An 18,654-nucleotide genomic window follows, 5' to 3' on the forward strand; every position below is an offset into this window, starting at 1 on the left:
ATCTGTACGGGTTACACCGACTGGGCGGGGTTACCGACTAAGAGGACACTGGAAGCGTTGTAGGAGAATGATATAGGCGATACCAAACAGTAACCGAGTGCTCCCATAGGACTCTGCGCATGCTCAAACAAACTACGTCATCACCCCGCGCCTTTGTTGTCAGACGGTAGCGAGGTATCGTCAGAGCTAGCTCGCCTAGTCTCTAATATAGAACGAAAACAGTTTAGGAAATGATTAATTTGACGTTTTGACGCACCAGAATCATCCCGAAGGTGGGATCAGTGGTAAACCAATTCGAAGAATTCGCCAGCGAAGAGGAAGTTTGACAAACAACGAGGTAAACGGAAACTCACTTAGCTAACTGCTGCAATCCACTGCTCTTCTATAACGAAGTGACTGAGAGCTCATGTTCATCACATATGCTACCACCTGCATAACCGTGTCTGGTTTAACTCTACCCGGGCTTATCTATCCGAAGAAGTTCCGCAGTTAAGGAGTAAAATTGTACGGTTTGTTAAACTAAGATTATCTGCTTAGCTTTTCTCAGATGTGGAGTCGGAGTTTTGCTTTTTCAGATGTTTTCAGGAACTATGTGTTTATTTGACAGTGCGAGGAAGTAACCCACACTACGTCGTTTCCTGATTCTGTTTCCTGATTAAATTAAAACCCCTGTTATGAAACATACATCGGCATAACCTTTGCGCACATATTGCACACAACTGCTTTAAATTTTAATTGAATGAAATTAACTGAGTTAGATTAGAAAATCCCTAAATTTCACTGTTTAATTGGACACTTTTCAGAGATTAGATCATTGGCGTGGTAGTGGCTATGTCGTAGAAAGCATGTTGGTGGTGTAACTGCCAAGCAGAAGGAAGAAAAAGATTCGTGGATGTAGGGAAGGAGGACATGCAGAGGGTTGGTGTGACAGAGGAGGATGCTTGGGATAGTGTCAGATGAAGGAAGATGATCAACTGTGGCGTCCAATAAAGGGCAGCTGAAAGGCAAAGTTTTGAGACTCTTTATTATTTATGTGCAGTTAATGTGGAAGCTGTTTATCTGACTCTTTACTTTTTGAACCTATCCTGGATTTTTCCTTCAATGAGGGTATAATTAGCTGAATATCTGTATTTGGTTGAGCGTGCAGATGCCCAATAGGTGTCCAGATCTTCTCTGGTAGGTTCCTTCATGTTCCAGAGATTTCCAGAGGCAAACGCCCAGCTGTTGAGTGTCTGAGCTCCATGCAAATTCATACTTGCGATAATCAAAAACTCTGCCTTTTGCTTCTTTTATCCCACAGATTCCACATGTCATCGGCAGCAGAGACAGTCGAAAATGCCTCTATTATTTCAGAGAGCACGGCCCATGATGGAAACCGCTTGTGGATAGGAAACATTGATCCCAAAATCACAGAGTGAGTAAAAAAAAAGTCAGCTTCTGCTTTAACGCAAGCTCATATTTCATCTTCATTGATCCACCAGATATCAACTTAGATAGTGTAAATTATCTACAACACTTTAATCCGTTAGTAATGATTGCAGGGATCTTAGCTCATAGTCAAAGAGCCACTGGGATTACAATAGAGCTGTGCCATAGTGAGCATTTTTAGGAGTTAAATGTAACGTTTTCAGCCTCAAATGTGCGAAAGCGCCACTTTAATGTGGAGTAACATTTAGTGATGGCTTTTAGTGGGTGATCTGTGGTCACTGTAATAGATGGTATGAAACTGAGGCATTGGTTCGTACCTTCTACCCCATAGAAAGGCAATGTATTGTGTGTCCGTGTATGATTGATTAACTGTGTGTGTAGAGTGTGTGTGTGTGTCACAAGCTGAGACTGAGCAGACAGGGCTGGGTGTGTGAAAGAGAGGCAGTGAAGCGCGGAGACCTGCTCGGCTAAGGAGCAGCCATCATTTCTCAATCACCTGCCCTGTTTACTGTTTCTGTGTCAACCTGGAGCTCTGTGTGTGTGTGTGTGTGTGTGTGTGTGTGTGTGTGTGTGTGTGTGTGTGCGCGCGCGTGTGCGCGTACACACACAGTTGATGTTTGGGTGGCAGCTGGTAGAGGCTTTGACACCCAAAAGAGTCTTGACAGAGCATCACATGCAAATCCTTTTTGTTCCTCCTTCTTTGTGTTTGCTGCTGAATGCTAAAGACATCCCTGCATATGCTGTGATGAAGAGGAGGTAGTTTTTTGGGGTGAGGGGTGTGTTTGTACGCCTGTGGGGGCTGCTGGAGAATGTACGGGCAGCAGCTCTGGTGGGCGTCTAGACAGGCGTTTCCTTCCCCTTTCCCTGCTCTGCTCTGCTTCTTCTTAAATGGCCCTCTACTTCTCAGTATGGAGGGAAAACAAGAGAAATGCTCAAGGCCCCCGTTGCTGATTGGGAAGATTAATTAGCTCCGGGATAGCACGCAGTACCCCCTGTGTTTGTCTGGGTGAGCCAAACTCCCTGCAGAGGTGGAAAATAGACCTGAGATGCAAGGTGCTGATGCCACAAGGCAAAGGCAAAATGATTGAACTGAAACAAACTGTTTTCAGCCTTTAAAATCAATACAACTTTAAACTGCCCCCAATCTTAATTTATATCATTTTATTACAAAAGATGACATATGAGTAATTTATTCTGTGAGGGTGAAATTTTATTTCTTTGAGCTTGGATCATTTGAAAATACAAAAGTGTGCAAAAGTCTTAAGCCCCACTTGATTTCTTTATATTTTGCTTCCAGTGATACACACTTTGTCTTTTTTTAAGCAGTAGTTCTCCAGGCTTTCTGAAGGTCTTTGAATTATTTTTTTTTTTTTTTACATTGCACCCATCTTCAGTCCAGTCCTTGTACCTGGCCGTCCCCAGAGGAATGTTCTTTGTTTGTTATGACACTTAACACTCACCTATGAATTATTCAAGTTTTAAAAATGCACCTAACCTAACAAACTAGATGAACCAATGTTGTGTCTACACATAACCAGTGTTGGGTAAGTTACTTTAAATTAGTAACTTAGTTACATTACTAGTTACTTCTATCAAAAGTAACTCAGTTACTTCAAGTTACTCGTTACTTTCAGAGTAACTAGTTACTAGGGAAAGTAACTTTGGTTTTACTCAGAATTCTCTTGTTAATGTGTTGCTTCCGTAACTGGATACCCAGCAAGATTGCCAGTCTTCTAGCTTGCTTACTTGCCACAACTGCACTGTGCCACCTACCAATAGAAAGGAAAAAATAATGTGCACATTTCCACGAGAGAAATCCCACACCTGATTCTATCCTAGCCTGCTTTTTACATCCAACACAAAAACTGCAGTCGTGGTGCTTTCGATTGTACTCAGAACTCAGAAATTCTGCCTTCCGAATAGGAAGATGTAGGTAACACCAGACTGCAGATGAGCTGCATACAGAGCTGGACTGGGACAAAAAAATCGTCCCGGGCATTTTGACTAGAGACCGGCCCACCATTATGGGAAAAATCATAAAGCCTTTGAATGAAAATAAACACTGTTGTGACAGTGATGTACACTGTTCTGATGGTATATATGTATCAATCTATCAATTGTTTGTTGTAAGACTCAGATAATTATTTTTTTTAAAAAGTGAGACATTTTAAATGAGAATAAGAAAGTATTTCCTTGTGCCCACCTTTCCCTTTTAATGCCCTACATGGACCCCTGGCAAAACTTTGCTAGACCCGCCCCTGCACAGTTACCAGCTGTCAGCTACTTAGAAAAGGATCCTGGTGTTATTTGTCTCTCAGAAACAGTTCATAACTTCCCTTCAACTCATTCATGTTAACTAAAAGGTAAACCTGTTTCTCCATCACAGCTCTGATGATTCAGTAAGGACATCTCCTGGTTTCATCTTCATGTTTCCCTCTCATCACATAACCAAACCGACATCATGACCAGCAGGTTTACAGCTGTGGCTCCAGCAAACATCAGCTGATACTAGAAATTAATATTAAATAAATTCTAACAACAGCTGATCAAGCTTAAAAGTGCTGCTGTTGTTTACCGCGACATCCGCTGGTTTCCTCTTTCTGGCGCAAAGTGGGCGATAAACAAACAAGAGAGAAAAACCGATCAGCTGATCATTGATCAGTTTCAAGATTGAAGTAGAAACAGGAGAGGGAGGGTGAGAGGATGAGAGAAGAAGAGGCAGCTGTGCAGCGTAAACATAGAATAACTCCAGCTTTGTGTCTTTTTCATTGTAGCTGAAGTCCGGGACAAACTGTTCCTTTTCAGCTCAACACGAAACGCGTAATAATTTCTCTGAATACCAGACGATTCCGTTTTTTACGGGACGGTTGGCAACTCTAATAATTAACCTTATGAACAAAATAAAGTTCAACATCAGTAACATAGCACCACCCAGCTGTATAGAAACTCCGTCATGCTAGCTAGCACGCAGTACGAAAAAGTCAGCATAACGAAAATAAACTCCAACTAAACTTGGTTTATATCTGACCCAGATGGACTGCAGGTTATAATTTCTTACCTGAAGTTCAGTTCACCTGACACTCTCGGACCAGCGGCCGCTTCGGGTCTCTCCTCTTGCCTCCCTTTTCCTTCATCCACCTGCTGGCTTCCACCACTTGCTAATGTTATTGAATCTGTGGAAGCTCCGCGATAGCCACCACACGAAGTAACGAATAACGAGCCTATCTAAATCCCAGTAACGAGTAACGCGTTCCCGGTTTTGGCATAATAACTAGTTACCGTGCTCGTTACCACAATAATAACGTAGTTACTGTAACGCGTTACTTAATAACGCGTTAGTCCCAACACTGCACATAACACACAACTTAGAAATGAACCAATTTTAATGTGTATCTTTAGGTATATTGTGACTAGCAGCCTGTCACAAAAGTATATAGTTTGTTCCAATTTCTGTAGTTGAATCTACAAAAACTGCCAAAAATAATTTGGTTTGACTTGGAGGAAACACTATTTTGCAGTAGCAAGGTGATTTCCAAAGAACTATCAGCTGAAAACTTGGCATTTTGATTTTGATCCACAATGCAATACCATCTGGAAAACATTTGAATAGCAGCGGCTTCCCAAAAACACTACCAATGCAGTGAAAGCATACCTGGATAGACAAAGACACAGTTGAACACTGGACTGGCCTCCCCAGAGCGCAGACCTCAACAGTACTGAAGCAGTGTGGGATCATATTTGACAGAGAACAGAACAAAAGGCAGAAACATCCAAAGAAGAGCTTTGAATATCCTTCAGGAAGCCTGGAGAACTATTCCTAAAGACTACTTGTAAAATTGTTGCATTTTTCAGTGCTGGCGTTTAGGTGAGATTTAGTTCTGTTTCATGTTTTCAGTGCTGTTTTAGGTTGTTCAGGGTAAAACGTTACACTTAATTTGAATACAGTGAAAAGCAGCACTGTGATTTTGTGTGAAGTCCTGTGCACAGTTCTGTTTGATTATAAGCTTCCCTGTTGAGAGAATTATGAAATTTTCCTACGAGTTCATCTCTTACAGTGAAGAGAGAAGAATTTATTCCACGCGTGATAATTAAATTGACCTTTTCTGCTTTTCATCCTGTTCAGATATCAACTGGGTTATGGGGAAACTATGATGTTGTTTCCCTTTTAAATTTTCAGTAAAAATCCCACAGTTCCTGTCACAGTGCTAGTTGTCAGTTGCACGCTCTTTTACTCTTTACAACTGCAGATAGCTGCATTGTCAAAAAGTCAAACCCTAGCTCCTCCTCTCCAAATTCTTCCCTTCTGACCTGCACTTTTCTGGACCGAACCTTTTGTCTTATCTTTTTCTGGACTTGACTCACATCCCCCCCTGTCCCTTCCTTCCTCTCCTCTTGTTTCCTAACTCCTGTATCTGTCATACCTGGCTTCTCACCTCCTCTCTTCTTTTGCCTTGTGCTCCTCTTCCTACACCTTTCACCTTGCCATCAATATCCCCTCTCTGAACTTTAGTCTCCGTTTGCTCACCTTTCCCTCCCTTTCCTCCCCCTTCTCTTCCCCTCTTCCTCTGGTGGGTTTTACAGCCCCCAGGAGGAGCTCTCCATTGTGGTTTAGCATCCAATAAGGTTCTTAGTGTGTAACCTCTGTTAAAAATACACATATGCTCAAACGTCTAACTATATAGCTTTTTCAAAGGACGGCATAGTTCACTAGTGCACAGTTTTTGCTTACTGAAGTGTAAACAACAACTTAAGTGTAATCTAGGGCTAGATGAGCCACTGTCACATGGGGAGGCTTGCAGGGTGTTGTCTGGGAAAAGCAGAAACTGTCGTCGGTCTAAAGCCCCCCAGGGAGTCGTAGAAGACATTAGTACAACCTGTAGCTTAGAACCTCGCTTCACTCTGAGAATGCCACATCAAGTCCCTTGCACATACACTGCACACTTGCACATTGACATTTTTCTGGTCACACACACACAAACCACTTGAGGATTAAAAATAACAGGCTCCTAAACAATAAAAGGCTGAAGCATTAATTTCTCTTTAACAGTTATACAAAACACCTGGGGTCACTCTGAGGCCTGGACAGTCACACAAGGCAATGGCACCGAATCAAGAACACAGGAGGGCGTCTGTTGGACTCTTTTCTTCAAGCGTTTCAGTTTTTTCCCCTGTGACAGAAGACAAGAACATGTAAACAAAAAAAAAATCAACGAATTGCTGAATATGTTTGGCTTCAACTGTTTGTGCATGTGCACGCTCCTTGGGTTGACACAAAATATTAAAGTATACAAATGTGTAACTGTAACCTTTTTGTTTTTCGTAAACTGCTGATTGAGTTGGTTTGCAAACAGTTACGGGTGTTGTCGTCTTTCATACAGTGAGGACTGCTAAAAGCCGTTTCTTTGCCTTCACTCAGGAACATGAGGAGTTAATTCTGTGGTGGTTTCAGTGACTAATCAGCAGGGTGATGTGTTGTTTCTTGTTGAGGAGTTTTCACAGTGATTCAAACTTGTTCTTGGACCTCAAACAGTTACTACAAATGAGTCCACTGACACTCTTAAAAGAAGTCTGCAACAATTTTGCTAATCGATTTCACCATTTCAGTCATTTTTTGAGCCTGACTCACACAGTTGACCCCAGCATCTCGAATGTGTCAGCATATTGGAACTTGGGATGGACACTTTTTCGTATTTTCTTCTTAACGAAATGGAAAAGCACGTCCTGCTCAGTTTGTGTTGAAAACAATCAATCAGCCCCGGGGTATTTACAGTAGTGTAGCAGCGAATCTAGTCTCCAAGTGACCCTGAACTCATTGCTCTTTTCTGTACTGTCAAAAGAAATGTTTTTTTCCCATGGCTGCAAATTGCTGGTTAAACGCGCGCGCACACACACACACCTACAATCTCACAAACACTACATAGCTCTTCAGTGACCACATGTATGCTCATTTGTAGTCCTAAGCAGCGCCGCACAGTCAGTGGAGGTTGTTTGTGCAGATCTCTGTGCTCAGGGGGGATTTTAAGCTTCCTCTGTTTTATTCCCTCATTGTCCTGCTACTGTATCCTCAGCATTGTCTCAGTCAGAGATTTACTGTCACCGGCCTGCCACACCAGCTGGCCTGCTGCTAAAAAGGTGTCAGGGAGAGAAAGCTGTCATTCTCATTAGCCCTACTTGACAGATTTACAGGGGCCAAGTACAGCATGGACTGAGACCCTTTTGCAAAATATCAAAGTCATTTTGCCTTCTTATTTCCCATTTTCTGTCTTTAGGGAGCAGTCTTTTCTTACACTTTTTTTTGCTCTCTCTCTCTTTCTCTCTCTCTCTCGCTCTCTCGACAGGTATCACCTGGTGAAGTTGTTAGAGAAGTTTGGCAAAGTGAAACAGTTTGACTTCCTGTTTCACAAGTCTGGGCCTTTGGAGGGACAGCCACGAGGCTACTGCTTTGTCAACTTTAGCACCAGGGAGGTACGTACAGCATGTTTATCTGCATATAAATGTCAGTTGTGTTAAAGGGTTTGTTTTTTTTTTAAACCCACAGCATGTGGCTTTGTACACTAGTACGTAAACTCAGATGCATGAAATACCAGATTTATCATTTCTAAAAGTAAATCCTCAGTTGGCAGGAGTAAAACGAATCATTTCATCAATATAGGAAATATATTTGAACTTAAAGATCTGATGAGAAACAATTTTCATCCACTATGAGTTGGATGTTTTATGAAAATGACCCAAACTGAGTGTAAAAATGTTCATGAGTCAACCTGAAGCAGTGTGCGTGTGTGTCCTGTTGAAGTGGGCTTTATAGGGAGCAGGTTTAAGCTTCACAGGTTGTTTTGGAGCGTGCTGTGGGATTGAGATAAGCATCTAGTTTCACAGCTAGTGTCTATCAGTGGGATATGAAGCCCTCCCAAAAGGATTATACAGAGGAAGTGTGTGTTTATCTTTCACACTCACACACACTTACATGTAGACACGCTTGGATAAAGAACTGCATTAATATAATTTAGCAACAAAGCCACTTGCACATTTGATTAGATAAAACTGTATTTATTCACACTGCCTCTCATACACACAGCCACACACTCAGACACCTCAGTTATGGCCTTCTGCTGTTATGAGGACTAATGATTTAATCACTCGGATGCAATCATCAAAGCTGATTTTTAATCACGACTTAAAAGCCGCCCCTCTGTCTTTCTCTCTTTTCCTCTTCCTTGTTTTCTCTGTGTTTGTGTTTCTGTGGCTGCATGCAGGAGGCTGAGAGGGCTATCCAGTGTTTAAATGGGAAGCTAGCTTTGTCCAAGAAGTTGGTTGTGCGCTGGGCACACGCACAGGTGAGGGTAAGTATCACGCTCACTCCCAGCATACAATACTGCTCTGAATGTGGCTGAAATTTTGGGTTTAATCTGCAGGTATAGAGACTAAATATAAATATTAGATCTGTGCATTAGAAAAATGTTAGGCTCTCTAATGACCAAAGGGTTGGGAGAAATCACCAAAATATCTTAGGATGAGGGACATTTGTGATGGCAGAGGTCAATCTGGCTTAGGGTGAAAGATAAAAATGATCCGCCAGTAGTGGTTTTAATTTTAGTGTTTTTGCTGTCAGAGCCAGTTTACAGAGAGCACAGGGATCCCAGCACAACCAGCATGCCTGTCTGTTAACAATAGAAAGCCTACTGGCGAAGGGTGAAAGGATATCCTGTATAGAGACGAATCACGCCCTACACACACACATACACACAAACACATGGTAGAAGGGGGTCAAGGTCAACGCTGCCGCCTTTAAGAGAACACGCTGTGAGATAAATCTGCTCAAAGATTTAACTAATAACAGTTCAATCTACCGTTTCAAGCAAAAGTAGTAGCTGTTTTTATTCATGCTTCTACAAGTGTTCATTTAAAAAAAACAAAAAATTTTTGTGCCACTAATAAAAATGACCATGCCACTCGCCTTAGCTCACATGCACTTTTTTTAGGTGCGGTACTATGAAATCAAACATTTCCTTGCATAACTATTGTCCAGTTATGCAAGTCAGTTATGCAGCTTGCATAACTGCTGCATGTAAAAACACTTCCATGCAAGAAGCATCTCTAGCGTAGGTTATACTAACAGGAGAGCACGGTTAATCTTGTGAATAATTCAGTGTACTGTAGTGAGTGAATATAATCAGCTGAACAGGGTCTGGTTCTGACCCCTTTTTTTTTTCTTCTTTTTTTAATAATTAGCAGTACGTGTAGGCTAATATAAATAATTATCAAACTTAATAATTGTTTTATTCTTTTAAAGCTTAAAATGACATATTAACAGTATTTTTCAGGGTCAAGTTGGGGTCATCTTAGATTCGACAGGCCCCAGACTGTAGCGTCAGGTTTGTTAATGTGAGGATTTATATGAATAAACAGGTTTTTGACTCTTTGCCTGTGTCTGGAAATGCATGGCAGGCATACAGTAAATGCTGGTTCCTCTCAGTAAATACCTTTTTCTGTCTATCAGCTCACGCAGTTAAAACACAGTCTTGGAGAATATATATCTCGCTGTCCTCTCTGCCGCATACGTGACTAACAGAGTCAGAGAAAGTGCAAGTTTTTTTAGGAATTCGTTTTTTAATTATAATTAAATTGTCAGTGGGTTATAGACTGGGGTTGACCTCGGCTTCCAGCGAATGTTGTTGGTATTCTTAGGCTTTGTTCTGTTAAAGTAAGCTAGATATGCGCAACCCCATTTTTCCACTCTGCTGCAGTGTGTTGATGGACGGTCGTGATCATGTGACCCTGCAAACTGTCCTGCTAGACTTGATTGCTATAATTAAAGTTTCACAACAGGGAGTATCTCCGCCTAGCCTGCAGACATGGATTTGCCTCCCTCCTGGCAGAAATGAATTCACACATCACCATTATCGTGCCCTTTGTGAAAATAAATTAATATTTCAACCACAGTCATCTTCACATTGTTCATCAATCTTTCTCCCTCATGTTGTAGACTCCCCCACATTTTCTTATTGTGAGTTTTAGGCGAGGAAAAGATTAGAGGTTTAAGCATGACCCATGTTGTATGTTCCAAAAAAGATGGCACCGTAACGCTCAACTTCACCCATCACCTCAGGAGCTTTTTCCTAATAGGTGTCTGATCATTAAACCTCCTTCTAAAGCATGCAATATGTGCGCTTTTCCCCTTTCTTAACCTTTGTTTGATGCATAATTTCAAGGGTTATGTTTCTTATTAGCTACAGAGATTACAAAATGGGGTCAATTGCAGATCACTGCCAATTCCAGTGAAGCCGGTATACTGATATTTCAAGTGGACTAGTCTGTGAAGTGCGAGTCACTAATTTTTGCAGTCCCATCTTTGTGAGCAATCTTCCACTGATGGAGCCAGCTCAGGTCAAATTAAAAATGAATTACATTTTTGCCAGCCTGTCTTCATTGAGTCCAACCCAGGAGTGATGTGCTGGGATATGCGAGTCACAGACAGGTGGTGTTGAAGTTATCCAATCGTCCAGGCTTACATCTTGACTTTATTTAAAGCTTTGAAATGGAGGGAATTACTCTGATGATCATTTATTTAAGGATGTCCACAATCCTCAGATTTCCAAACCTGCTAATGCAACTGTTAAAGATGGCGTATTTTATACCCATACTTATATAAGTAAGCTTATCTATGATGCATGCCACCTTTGGAGATGAAATGATTTGTGTGGCTAAAAGGGTGCAGTGCTAATTTATCAGCTTATCCGAGTGAGCTTAGTTAGCAAGTGCAACACACAAACACACTTATCAGCTTTATGCTTGTGTCAGGGCGCCTGCCGTGACCCTACCTCTAACTGAGTTACCCAGTTGGATGAGTAAAAAAAAATACCCTCACTCGGAGTTGATCTGAGGGTAAACTATTATTTTTTTTAATACCAGGTATGCAAGTTTGCTTTTTAATGCTGCAAAGTGGAGCATTTTAGCATGGGAGTCTTTGGGGTCTCATTCCTTTTTCGAGCCAACCTCAAGTGGCCACGAGAGGAACTGCGGTTTCGTACACTTCTTCTTGGCTTTATTTGTTTGTACTCCGTGTTGTGTAGTAGGCTTTTAATTTTAAAATATCAAGTTGTTTTAAAAGTAATCTATTACATTAAAGCATCATGTATGCATTAGTTACTCGTTTGAGTTTGTTTGCTTTACCAGAAACAATAAACTGTTTTCATTTAGTTTGTGCGTGTTGATTATTCATCCTGAGTGTGTGAAGTCTTCTTAGTATATTGAGTTTACTTCATGATATTTCCAGCACCTCCTCAACTATATTACCACCCGGTTGGGTGAACTTGTTACTTGTTAGAAAGTAAAAGTTATTGGTGTCATATTGTAAGGTGATACATCCAACACTGAATGAATTTACAAAACAAAAGTTTAACTACATTTGCTATGCATTTCTCACTTGTCAGCCAATTATAGTGCAGTAATTTAGATATTTAGTTTTATTAACCTAATTTAAAATGCTATCTCCTGAAAAACAAATTTAACAACCCAAATTTAGCTTTATTTGCAGGTTTTGGAGTGTTTTCAGATTCAGTGTGCTCTTATTGGCTGCATTCAGATCTCTATGCATTCCAGCCACATGCCTTTAGGAATAGGTGGAAGGGAAGGGTCCTGGCTGGTTGCATGGTCATTGTTTTTACTCTTATTCTTGGCTATACATGTTGTTTATTTCATGGGACTGTATGTAGGAATGTGTGTGCGTGTGCTCTGCTGCATTTATGTAACTTCATGTAATGTCATGTGAGTCTGTCTCGCTTCCACCGGCTGAACTTCGCCAGATGGTTTCCAAACGTACTGCACACGGAAACTGCTGCGCCAAGTGCTGGAGCTTATCATTACCCATCATGTGACTGTTACTTTGTTTAGTTTTTCTTTTTTCTTTCTTTCTTTTTCTCCACAGGTTTCAGTTTTGGCTGTTGGAGATGTTTGGAAGGTGGTTTTGAAAGGAATGAGTGCACGCGTTGGTTGTTGCTCATCAGCTGGTCCCACTTTTATCCTCGATCATCCCTTAGGGTGTGATTACAAGCCGGACGTGCTTGCTTGCTGCTTGGTTACTGTCTGTTTGACCGGAAACAAACAAGATCAATACTGTAGTTTAGTAATGTTCATATTTGTGGGAGAAAACTGGAGCTGACTTCAGAGACCTGCTGTTAGTATTTATTAGAAGGTCTGTTGTTTTCTAAATGTCTGCCTTATTTTATTTGGCCCTGTTCAAACTTAGACCTAAAATGTATCTCAGGGGTAAAATGCTGTTAAACTGATATTAATGATTAGGAATTGCTTGTCTTTTTAGAAAGTTAAAGTTTGATTGATGTGTACTGTGAGCTGTAATCTATATCAGAGTCCACATTATATCTTTAGGACATATTCAGTCTCTTCCACTGATTGTCTGCTTCCCTGTATCTTGTGTATCTTCTGCCATTACTTGCTCTACTTGTTATTTTACTCTTTCTGTTTATCTCTTTTCATCTGTCTGTCCATACACGTTTCCATCATTGTTTGTGTGGGTCTTTCTTTCTTTGTTTGTTTTTGCCCACGTATGTTGTTTACAGAGGTTTGAAGGTTTTCGTAATGACAAGACGATGCCTCCCAGCCTGGAACCGTCATGCAGCGGTTCAACAGAGGATGGATCCATAACAACCAACCACCTCAGGTTGGCATCAACAGCAGACACACACGCACACATATAAACTTTCTGCTGTTGTATCAGGTTTTGTTTTTTCTCTGAGTGTTTTCACATATGAGCTGAAGGCCTGAACTTTTGTATTTGAATGGATTTGAATTGGTTTCTAATCTGTCAGCACCCAATGCAAAGATGAGCCAGTGGGCATCGAATTGCCTTCTTCTTTCTCTACCTGTCAGTCTTGCTTAAACCTAAGAAAGAATTTCTAGCAGTGAGAATGCTGCTGAAGTTTACCGTCTCCTACTACAAGAGAGAGCTCCAACTACTAAAACCTGAGCCTCATAACAGTTGCCATCCTCAGAGAAACTTTATTGCATTGAGAAGGTGATAAAATGGCAATAGGTCTGCTACCAGTCAGCCTGTGATTGAACTGGATTATGTTGGCATGTACACATGCAGTCTATATCTGATTAACTGTGATAAATCGGTGAAGATCGCTAATCTGGTGCTATCTCCTTCAATGTAAATGCACTTCAACTGCTTACATTCAGAGTCTAGCGAGAACCTCATAGATCCGAAACAGAAATTCAGATATTTCTGTTTATCTATTAACTTTTACATAGGATTGTAACCAGTTGGCAACCAGTTGAGTCGTGTCCCCAACTGCAAAGACACCAATTGCAGACGAGTTGCAACTGACACCAGTGTGATGGCAACGTTATAAATTAAACAGCAGTTATTTGCAAACCTTCTCCAATCTGTCTGAGAGTGACTGCACTCAGTCCGAGTCAGACTGCGATTGTTTGGAGGCAGGTTGCCTTCCACTCGGTGACCTATGCATTGATTGAAAGTGGGCACCCATAGGTTAGGGTGTTGAATGCTTAAGCTCTGGGTGACCAGTTGGTTGTTATAACTACGTGCAGGGGGGTCACTGAATGGGGGGAAAAAAAGTAAATGCAATCAGTAGAAAACACTTGTTTATTTTTTTCCATTCATTCTTTTCCACTCATCCAACTTTGGGGGGAGGGCTGGAGAAACCCATGAAGCATTTCACCCACTCTGGGAGTGTGACCTTTTGTTACATCCACGATCACGTCTATCTTCTGACATACTGTAACCTTAATTAACCAAGCCAGCACAAATACATGAAAAACAGAAGATTCAGTCATATTTTGGACCTCATACGGGCCTAATGTTATCTCAAGAGCTGTTCTCTTTCTTTTAGTGTAGTCCAAGTACCTTCTGAAAACATTCACATTTAATGAAACATCCATTTTAAAAACAGTCTGAGATGTCTTAAGAAGAAAAAAAGAGCTATTTCAACAATGTTCCTCAGTTTTTCCACATTCAGTTGGTCTGCTGTAATTATACTTGCATTACAATTTTACAGATCAAAGTGGATCTTATAAAAAAAAAAACACGCAAAACTCACACGCTTGAAACTAAACAATAGTATTTTACTCATTTATGATTGAAATAATCATTTATGATTTAGAAAAAGTTTAGCTATCCTCACAGCTCCACCTCTCCAGCAAGAGCAGTGCAATTTGTTAAAGAAAATGAGTTATTATTAGCTCCTCAGCCATTCTGATACTTTGTAAAGCTGTCCAGCAGGCTGGATTTGACCCTTTGCCAGGATGCATGTCTGACACCTCTGCTATAAAACATTCTTCACGGTACTCAACTGTGGTGCTGTAATTATTGAAAGACCACATTGGCTCCAAAGACATCAATGGAAGTGTTGAAATTCTGTCCGACTCCAAAGTATGCCATTATAGCAGCCACATTTGCAGCCCTTATTCCCATATACACACTTGCAGGTCAACCAATTAAATAAATAAAGCGCTGTTAAGTCACTCTGTGGCGTTTTCGCCTCCTACTGAGGTAATCCAGCCTAGAGTCACAGCAAAACGTGAAATACACAGCATGTATTTTATGCAGGCTACTCAGTGAGTATACATCCCACTGGCAACCAAAAAAAGGCAACTCTTGGACTTTGATGACTATGACTATTTTCTATGATATTTTCCTTTACTATTTTGGGGCCTTTTTAGCCTTTATTTTGATGGGATGTTGAAGAGAAGACACTCAGCAATTGGCCTCACGGTGGATTCACCTTACCATTGTGAGGTAAAGCAGTGCGCTGATCAATGATCTTTTCCTTAACATAAACAACAGTTTTAGGGGGATTAATATTGCATTTGCAGCCTATATAAAATAAGACAAATGGAGTGTAAAAACGGTCAAATGCCAAATTAGGTTCCCCGGAGTGAGCAGACTCACGGAGCAGAGTGTTTTTTACCCTTTAAATGTGGAAGCTGTTAATTTTGTGTAAATATGTGACAAGTCGTGGTTGGAAAAAAAAAGAAGTAATTTCATGTTGTTGTGCAGGAACCTCTCATCTATCTGCTGCAAACCTCAAAGTCACTCTATCCACACAGCACGAGAGGAAATATACACTATAGCCCTCTTTTTTTTCCCCTGATGGCCCCTCTATTGTTTTCCTCTCCAGTTTTTTTTTTTTTTTTTGCTACTTCTCGCGCACTCATTCCCTCATTTCCCCACCGCCTCCCCACAAGCACTGCAATTTTTTCCCACAATCTTATCTCCTCTGCTTCTCCAAATTCTGTTTCACCATTTAAATAAAAGTAGTCCTCTGTTTCACTGTTCATTCTTCTGTATTTTATTTTAAACCTGTCCACCCCCCTCTCACTAAGACTGCTATTACCTCCTCTTTCTGTCCCCCAGAGTCTGTCCATCAGTCCTATTTGTCCCTCACACTCAGTATCAACACTAGTATTTCCCCCCCAGCCTCGCTGCTAACACCTCCTCTCATTTTTTCCTTCTTCCTCCAGCACGAGTGCTAAGATCCGCGCCATCGAAGCCAAGCTCCAGATGATGGAGGAGAATCCAGACGATAGCTACTCAGGCCCGTCTGCCTACGTTTACAACAAGCCGCCAGAGAGGAAACGCTGGGAGCCCTACTCTAAATCACACCACAGCAACCAGAGCAGGCCCCGCAAGTTCAGGAGATGACCCATCCTCCCACTTATTCTATCCCCAGCCACCCACCCCTTCCTCTCTAATCCCAAAGCCAGCGTCTACACCTCAGCCCCCACCTCCACACAAACAGTTTCCACACTCAGTACTTTCGACTGTCCGATGTGGGGAAAATAAAAGCTCTCGAAGGTGAACCCTGACTGTTAAGGAGTAACCACAGCCATCATGGACGGCACCCAAAGTGGGTTTTGGGTTTTTTTTGAGTTATTTCAGGTCTCAGAATCATCGGTCGTTATTTAGCCGGACATGTGACCCAAACCTGGCTGACGTGCAGGTCGGGCCTCTCGTCGGCCTGCCTCGTCACGATTTGCAGCGATTGAACACAGTTGAAAGTGTTAAGCGGTGTAAACGCTGCTTCTCGTTTTGTTTTGAACACATCTTCTAACTTCCAGATCACATTATTTAATTAAGGAATATGTTTCTTTTGGAGGGCGGGTTGGGCTTCGGTTTGTCCTAATTGGTTACTATTAATGGAGTGTAAAAATAATAAGCCACAAGCCGCTTAGCGACTCTCACGAGTTTTAGTGTGTGTGTGTGTGTGTGTGTGTGTGTGTGTGTGTGTGTGTGTGGGCGCGCTTGATTTCTCCCCCCTTTGTTCTTTTTTTTGTTTTTTTGTTTTGTTTTTTTTCTTGGATCTAATTTTATACGACTGTTTTTAATGACTTTTGCGTAGCATTTAGATCCATCCCTGGTCGCATTCTTGTTATTTAAAATTCTCAATTAAAGGTAAATAATCACTTCGCTCCTGTGTTTTTCATGTTGATGGTGTTCTTTGTTGCCATTAAAATATTTTGTTTCCATTGCCCAAAAACTCCCTCTCCTCACCACATGTAACCCTTTCGTTTTGGGTTTTTTTGTTTGTGGAAAATCAGCCATCATGGATCATATCATTTATTTAAGTACCAGAAAGAGCATCTATGTAACAACATTATCCACAATAATCATATAGTCTTAGCTATTGTAGCCTTTTGAGGCTCACTTTTCCCACTCTGATATGATGAATATTAAGTAGTTTACTATTTTTGTGCAGTTCCTGTAAATACTTCGAATACTTTGTAGGCCTTTTTGTAAGACTGATTAATGTGGACACATTTTCTTTATTATAAACTGCATTTTTTTTTTTTTCATTTGCTGTCATATTGGGCATTTTTTTTATTGCAGTTTGAGGCTCTTATGATTTTTTTTTTTTTTAAAAAAAGAAAAAAAAGAGACGAAATCCTGATGGGACTGTAAACTGGATTTAATTGGCAGATGGATGAATTTGCCGGCCAAATGGCCTTTTCTGTTTTTGTGAGGTTACCAAGTAGGAACTGTTGGTCTACAGCTCGCAGCGGGCTAATTATTGGAGAAGACGGAAGAGCACAATTTCGTGCAGACCGATGGACCAAATCCTACCTCTTGACATCACTCAGCTCTTCGTGGGATTTGTTTGTTGCTGTAAAATCATTCATGCGGCTGCAGAACATTTGTGAAATCCATTACAGCATTTTTTTTAATTCTATTTCTATTTTATTTTATTTATTTTTTTATTTTCCTTGCCTGTAATTATCTGTTTTCAATAAAGGGCCCACTGGATAAATATATCCTTTTTAGTTCATGGATACACATTCGGGTGTTTTTTTTTTTTTTTTCTTCTTTTTTTAAACGCTTGGATCATTTTTGATGGAATAATTCCTGAAGTGTAGATTTACAGATAATCATGGATCCGCTGTGGAAAGCGGGATGATTGACATATCGATCTAAACTATTGTAGGCTCAAACATATCCTGTAATTATAAAGCTCAGCCTTTTGTTTAATGGCTCCCTGAGTTTCTGTCAGCGTTTAGATTCAGTTACATCAGCTCCTATAGTTTATGTATTTATGTATATGTCTTTATACTTTTGCATAATTGTATTAAGGATTTACATTAAAAACAAACAAACACATTAATCTGTGGATTTAAACGTAGCGCCAGCTGTGTTGGAAAGATCTGTAAATCGTGAATATTTGCCCTAATAATATACATCTTTTAACTTATTACTTATACATCGAATTTATTCTTATTTTTTAATGAATTTTAACTTCAACCAGTTTTATTTTATAAATACATGATGCCTTGAATCGCAATATTTATGTTCTTTAAATAACTGCAAGCATAGCGACAACTGGCATAAAATTATCCAAAATATTAACGGAATTATATTTTGAATCATGGAGTTGAATTAAATTCAGTCTCAAAATTGTCTTCTCTTTAATAATGACTATTTTTTTCTTTTTTATATATATATAAATGAGTAATAAGAACATACATATGGTTTTATCCGCATATACACAACAATCAGCGTGTATATAACAAAAACTTTGGTTTTCACGCGCAAACTTGTGATTTAATTGCCGCATTGTTGTCCGCGGTCAACGCCAGCTGTATATTTCCAGTAGCAAATAAATGACAATCATGTAAACAAGTATAATTTTATTTTTTTTCCCCCTCTGCTGCTATAAATGTCTAAGATATCAAACATCCACCAGCAGAGCTTTG

General features: G+C 40.5%; 1 protein-coding gene across 4 annotated transcripts; it reads left to right on the plus strand.

Moving 5' to 3' along the window:
- Positions 1–122: 122 nt before the first annotated feature.
- On the plus strand, positions 123–17,732 carry rbm18 (RNA binding motif protein 18). 4 transcript variants are annotated; one of them, XM_084935051.1, is made up of 6 exons: positions 125–337; positions 1,301–1,414; positions 7,767–7,893; positions 8,682–8,768; positions 13,005–13,105; positions 15,931–17,732. In XM_084935051.1, the coding sequence occupies exons 2-6, from the start codon at positions 1,308–1,310 to the stop codon at positions 16,109–16,111; spliced, it is 603 nt and encodes a 200-aa protein (XP_084791177.1). In that variant the 5' UTR covers positions 125–337; positions 1,301–1,307; the 3' UTR covers positions 16,112–17,732. The 4 variants fall into 4 exon arrangements, with proteins under 4 accessions (XP_084791179.1, XP_084791180.1, XP_084791177.1 ...); XM_084935052.1 differs by having other exon boundaries at positions 8,682–8,762; XM_084935053.1 differs by lacking the exon at positions 15,931–17,732 and having other exon boundaries at positions 123–337; positions 12,353–13,020.
- The last annotated feature ends 922 nt before the right edge of the window (positions 17,733–18,654 follow it).

The sequence above is a fragment of the Perissodus microlepis genome, chromosome 7 (assembly GCF_051167445.1).
Source record: "Perissodus microlepis isolate ML-2025 ecotype Zambia chromosome 7, ASM5116744v1, whole genome shotgun sequence".
Taxonomy (NCBI): Eukaryota; Metazoa; Chordata; class Actinopteri; order Cichliformes; family Cichlidae; genus Perissodus; species Perissodus microlepis.

What these genes read in the sequence shown, in the direction of transcription:
- rbm18 (XM_084935051.1), top strand. Translation starts at nt 1,308, where the DNA reads ATGTCATCGGCAGCAGAGACAGTCGAAAATGCCTCTATTATTTCAGAG. An exon ending in GGGCACACGCACAGGTGAGG is followed by an intron (nt 8,769 to 13,004) that starts GTAAGTATCACG and finishes TGTTGTTTACAG; the next exon opens with AGGTTTGAAGGTTTTCGTAA. An exon ending in ATAACAACCAACCACCTCAG is followed by an intron (nt 13,106 to 15,930) that starts GTTGGCATCAAC and finishes TTCTTCCTCCAG; the next exon opens with CACGAGTGCTAAGATCCGCG.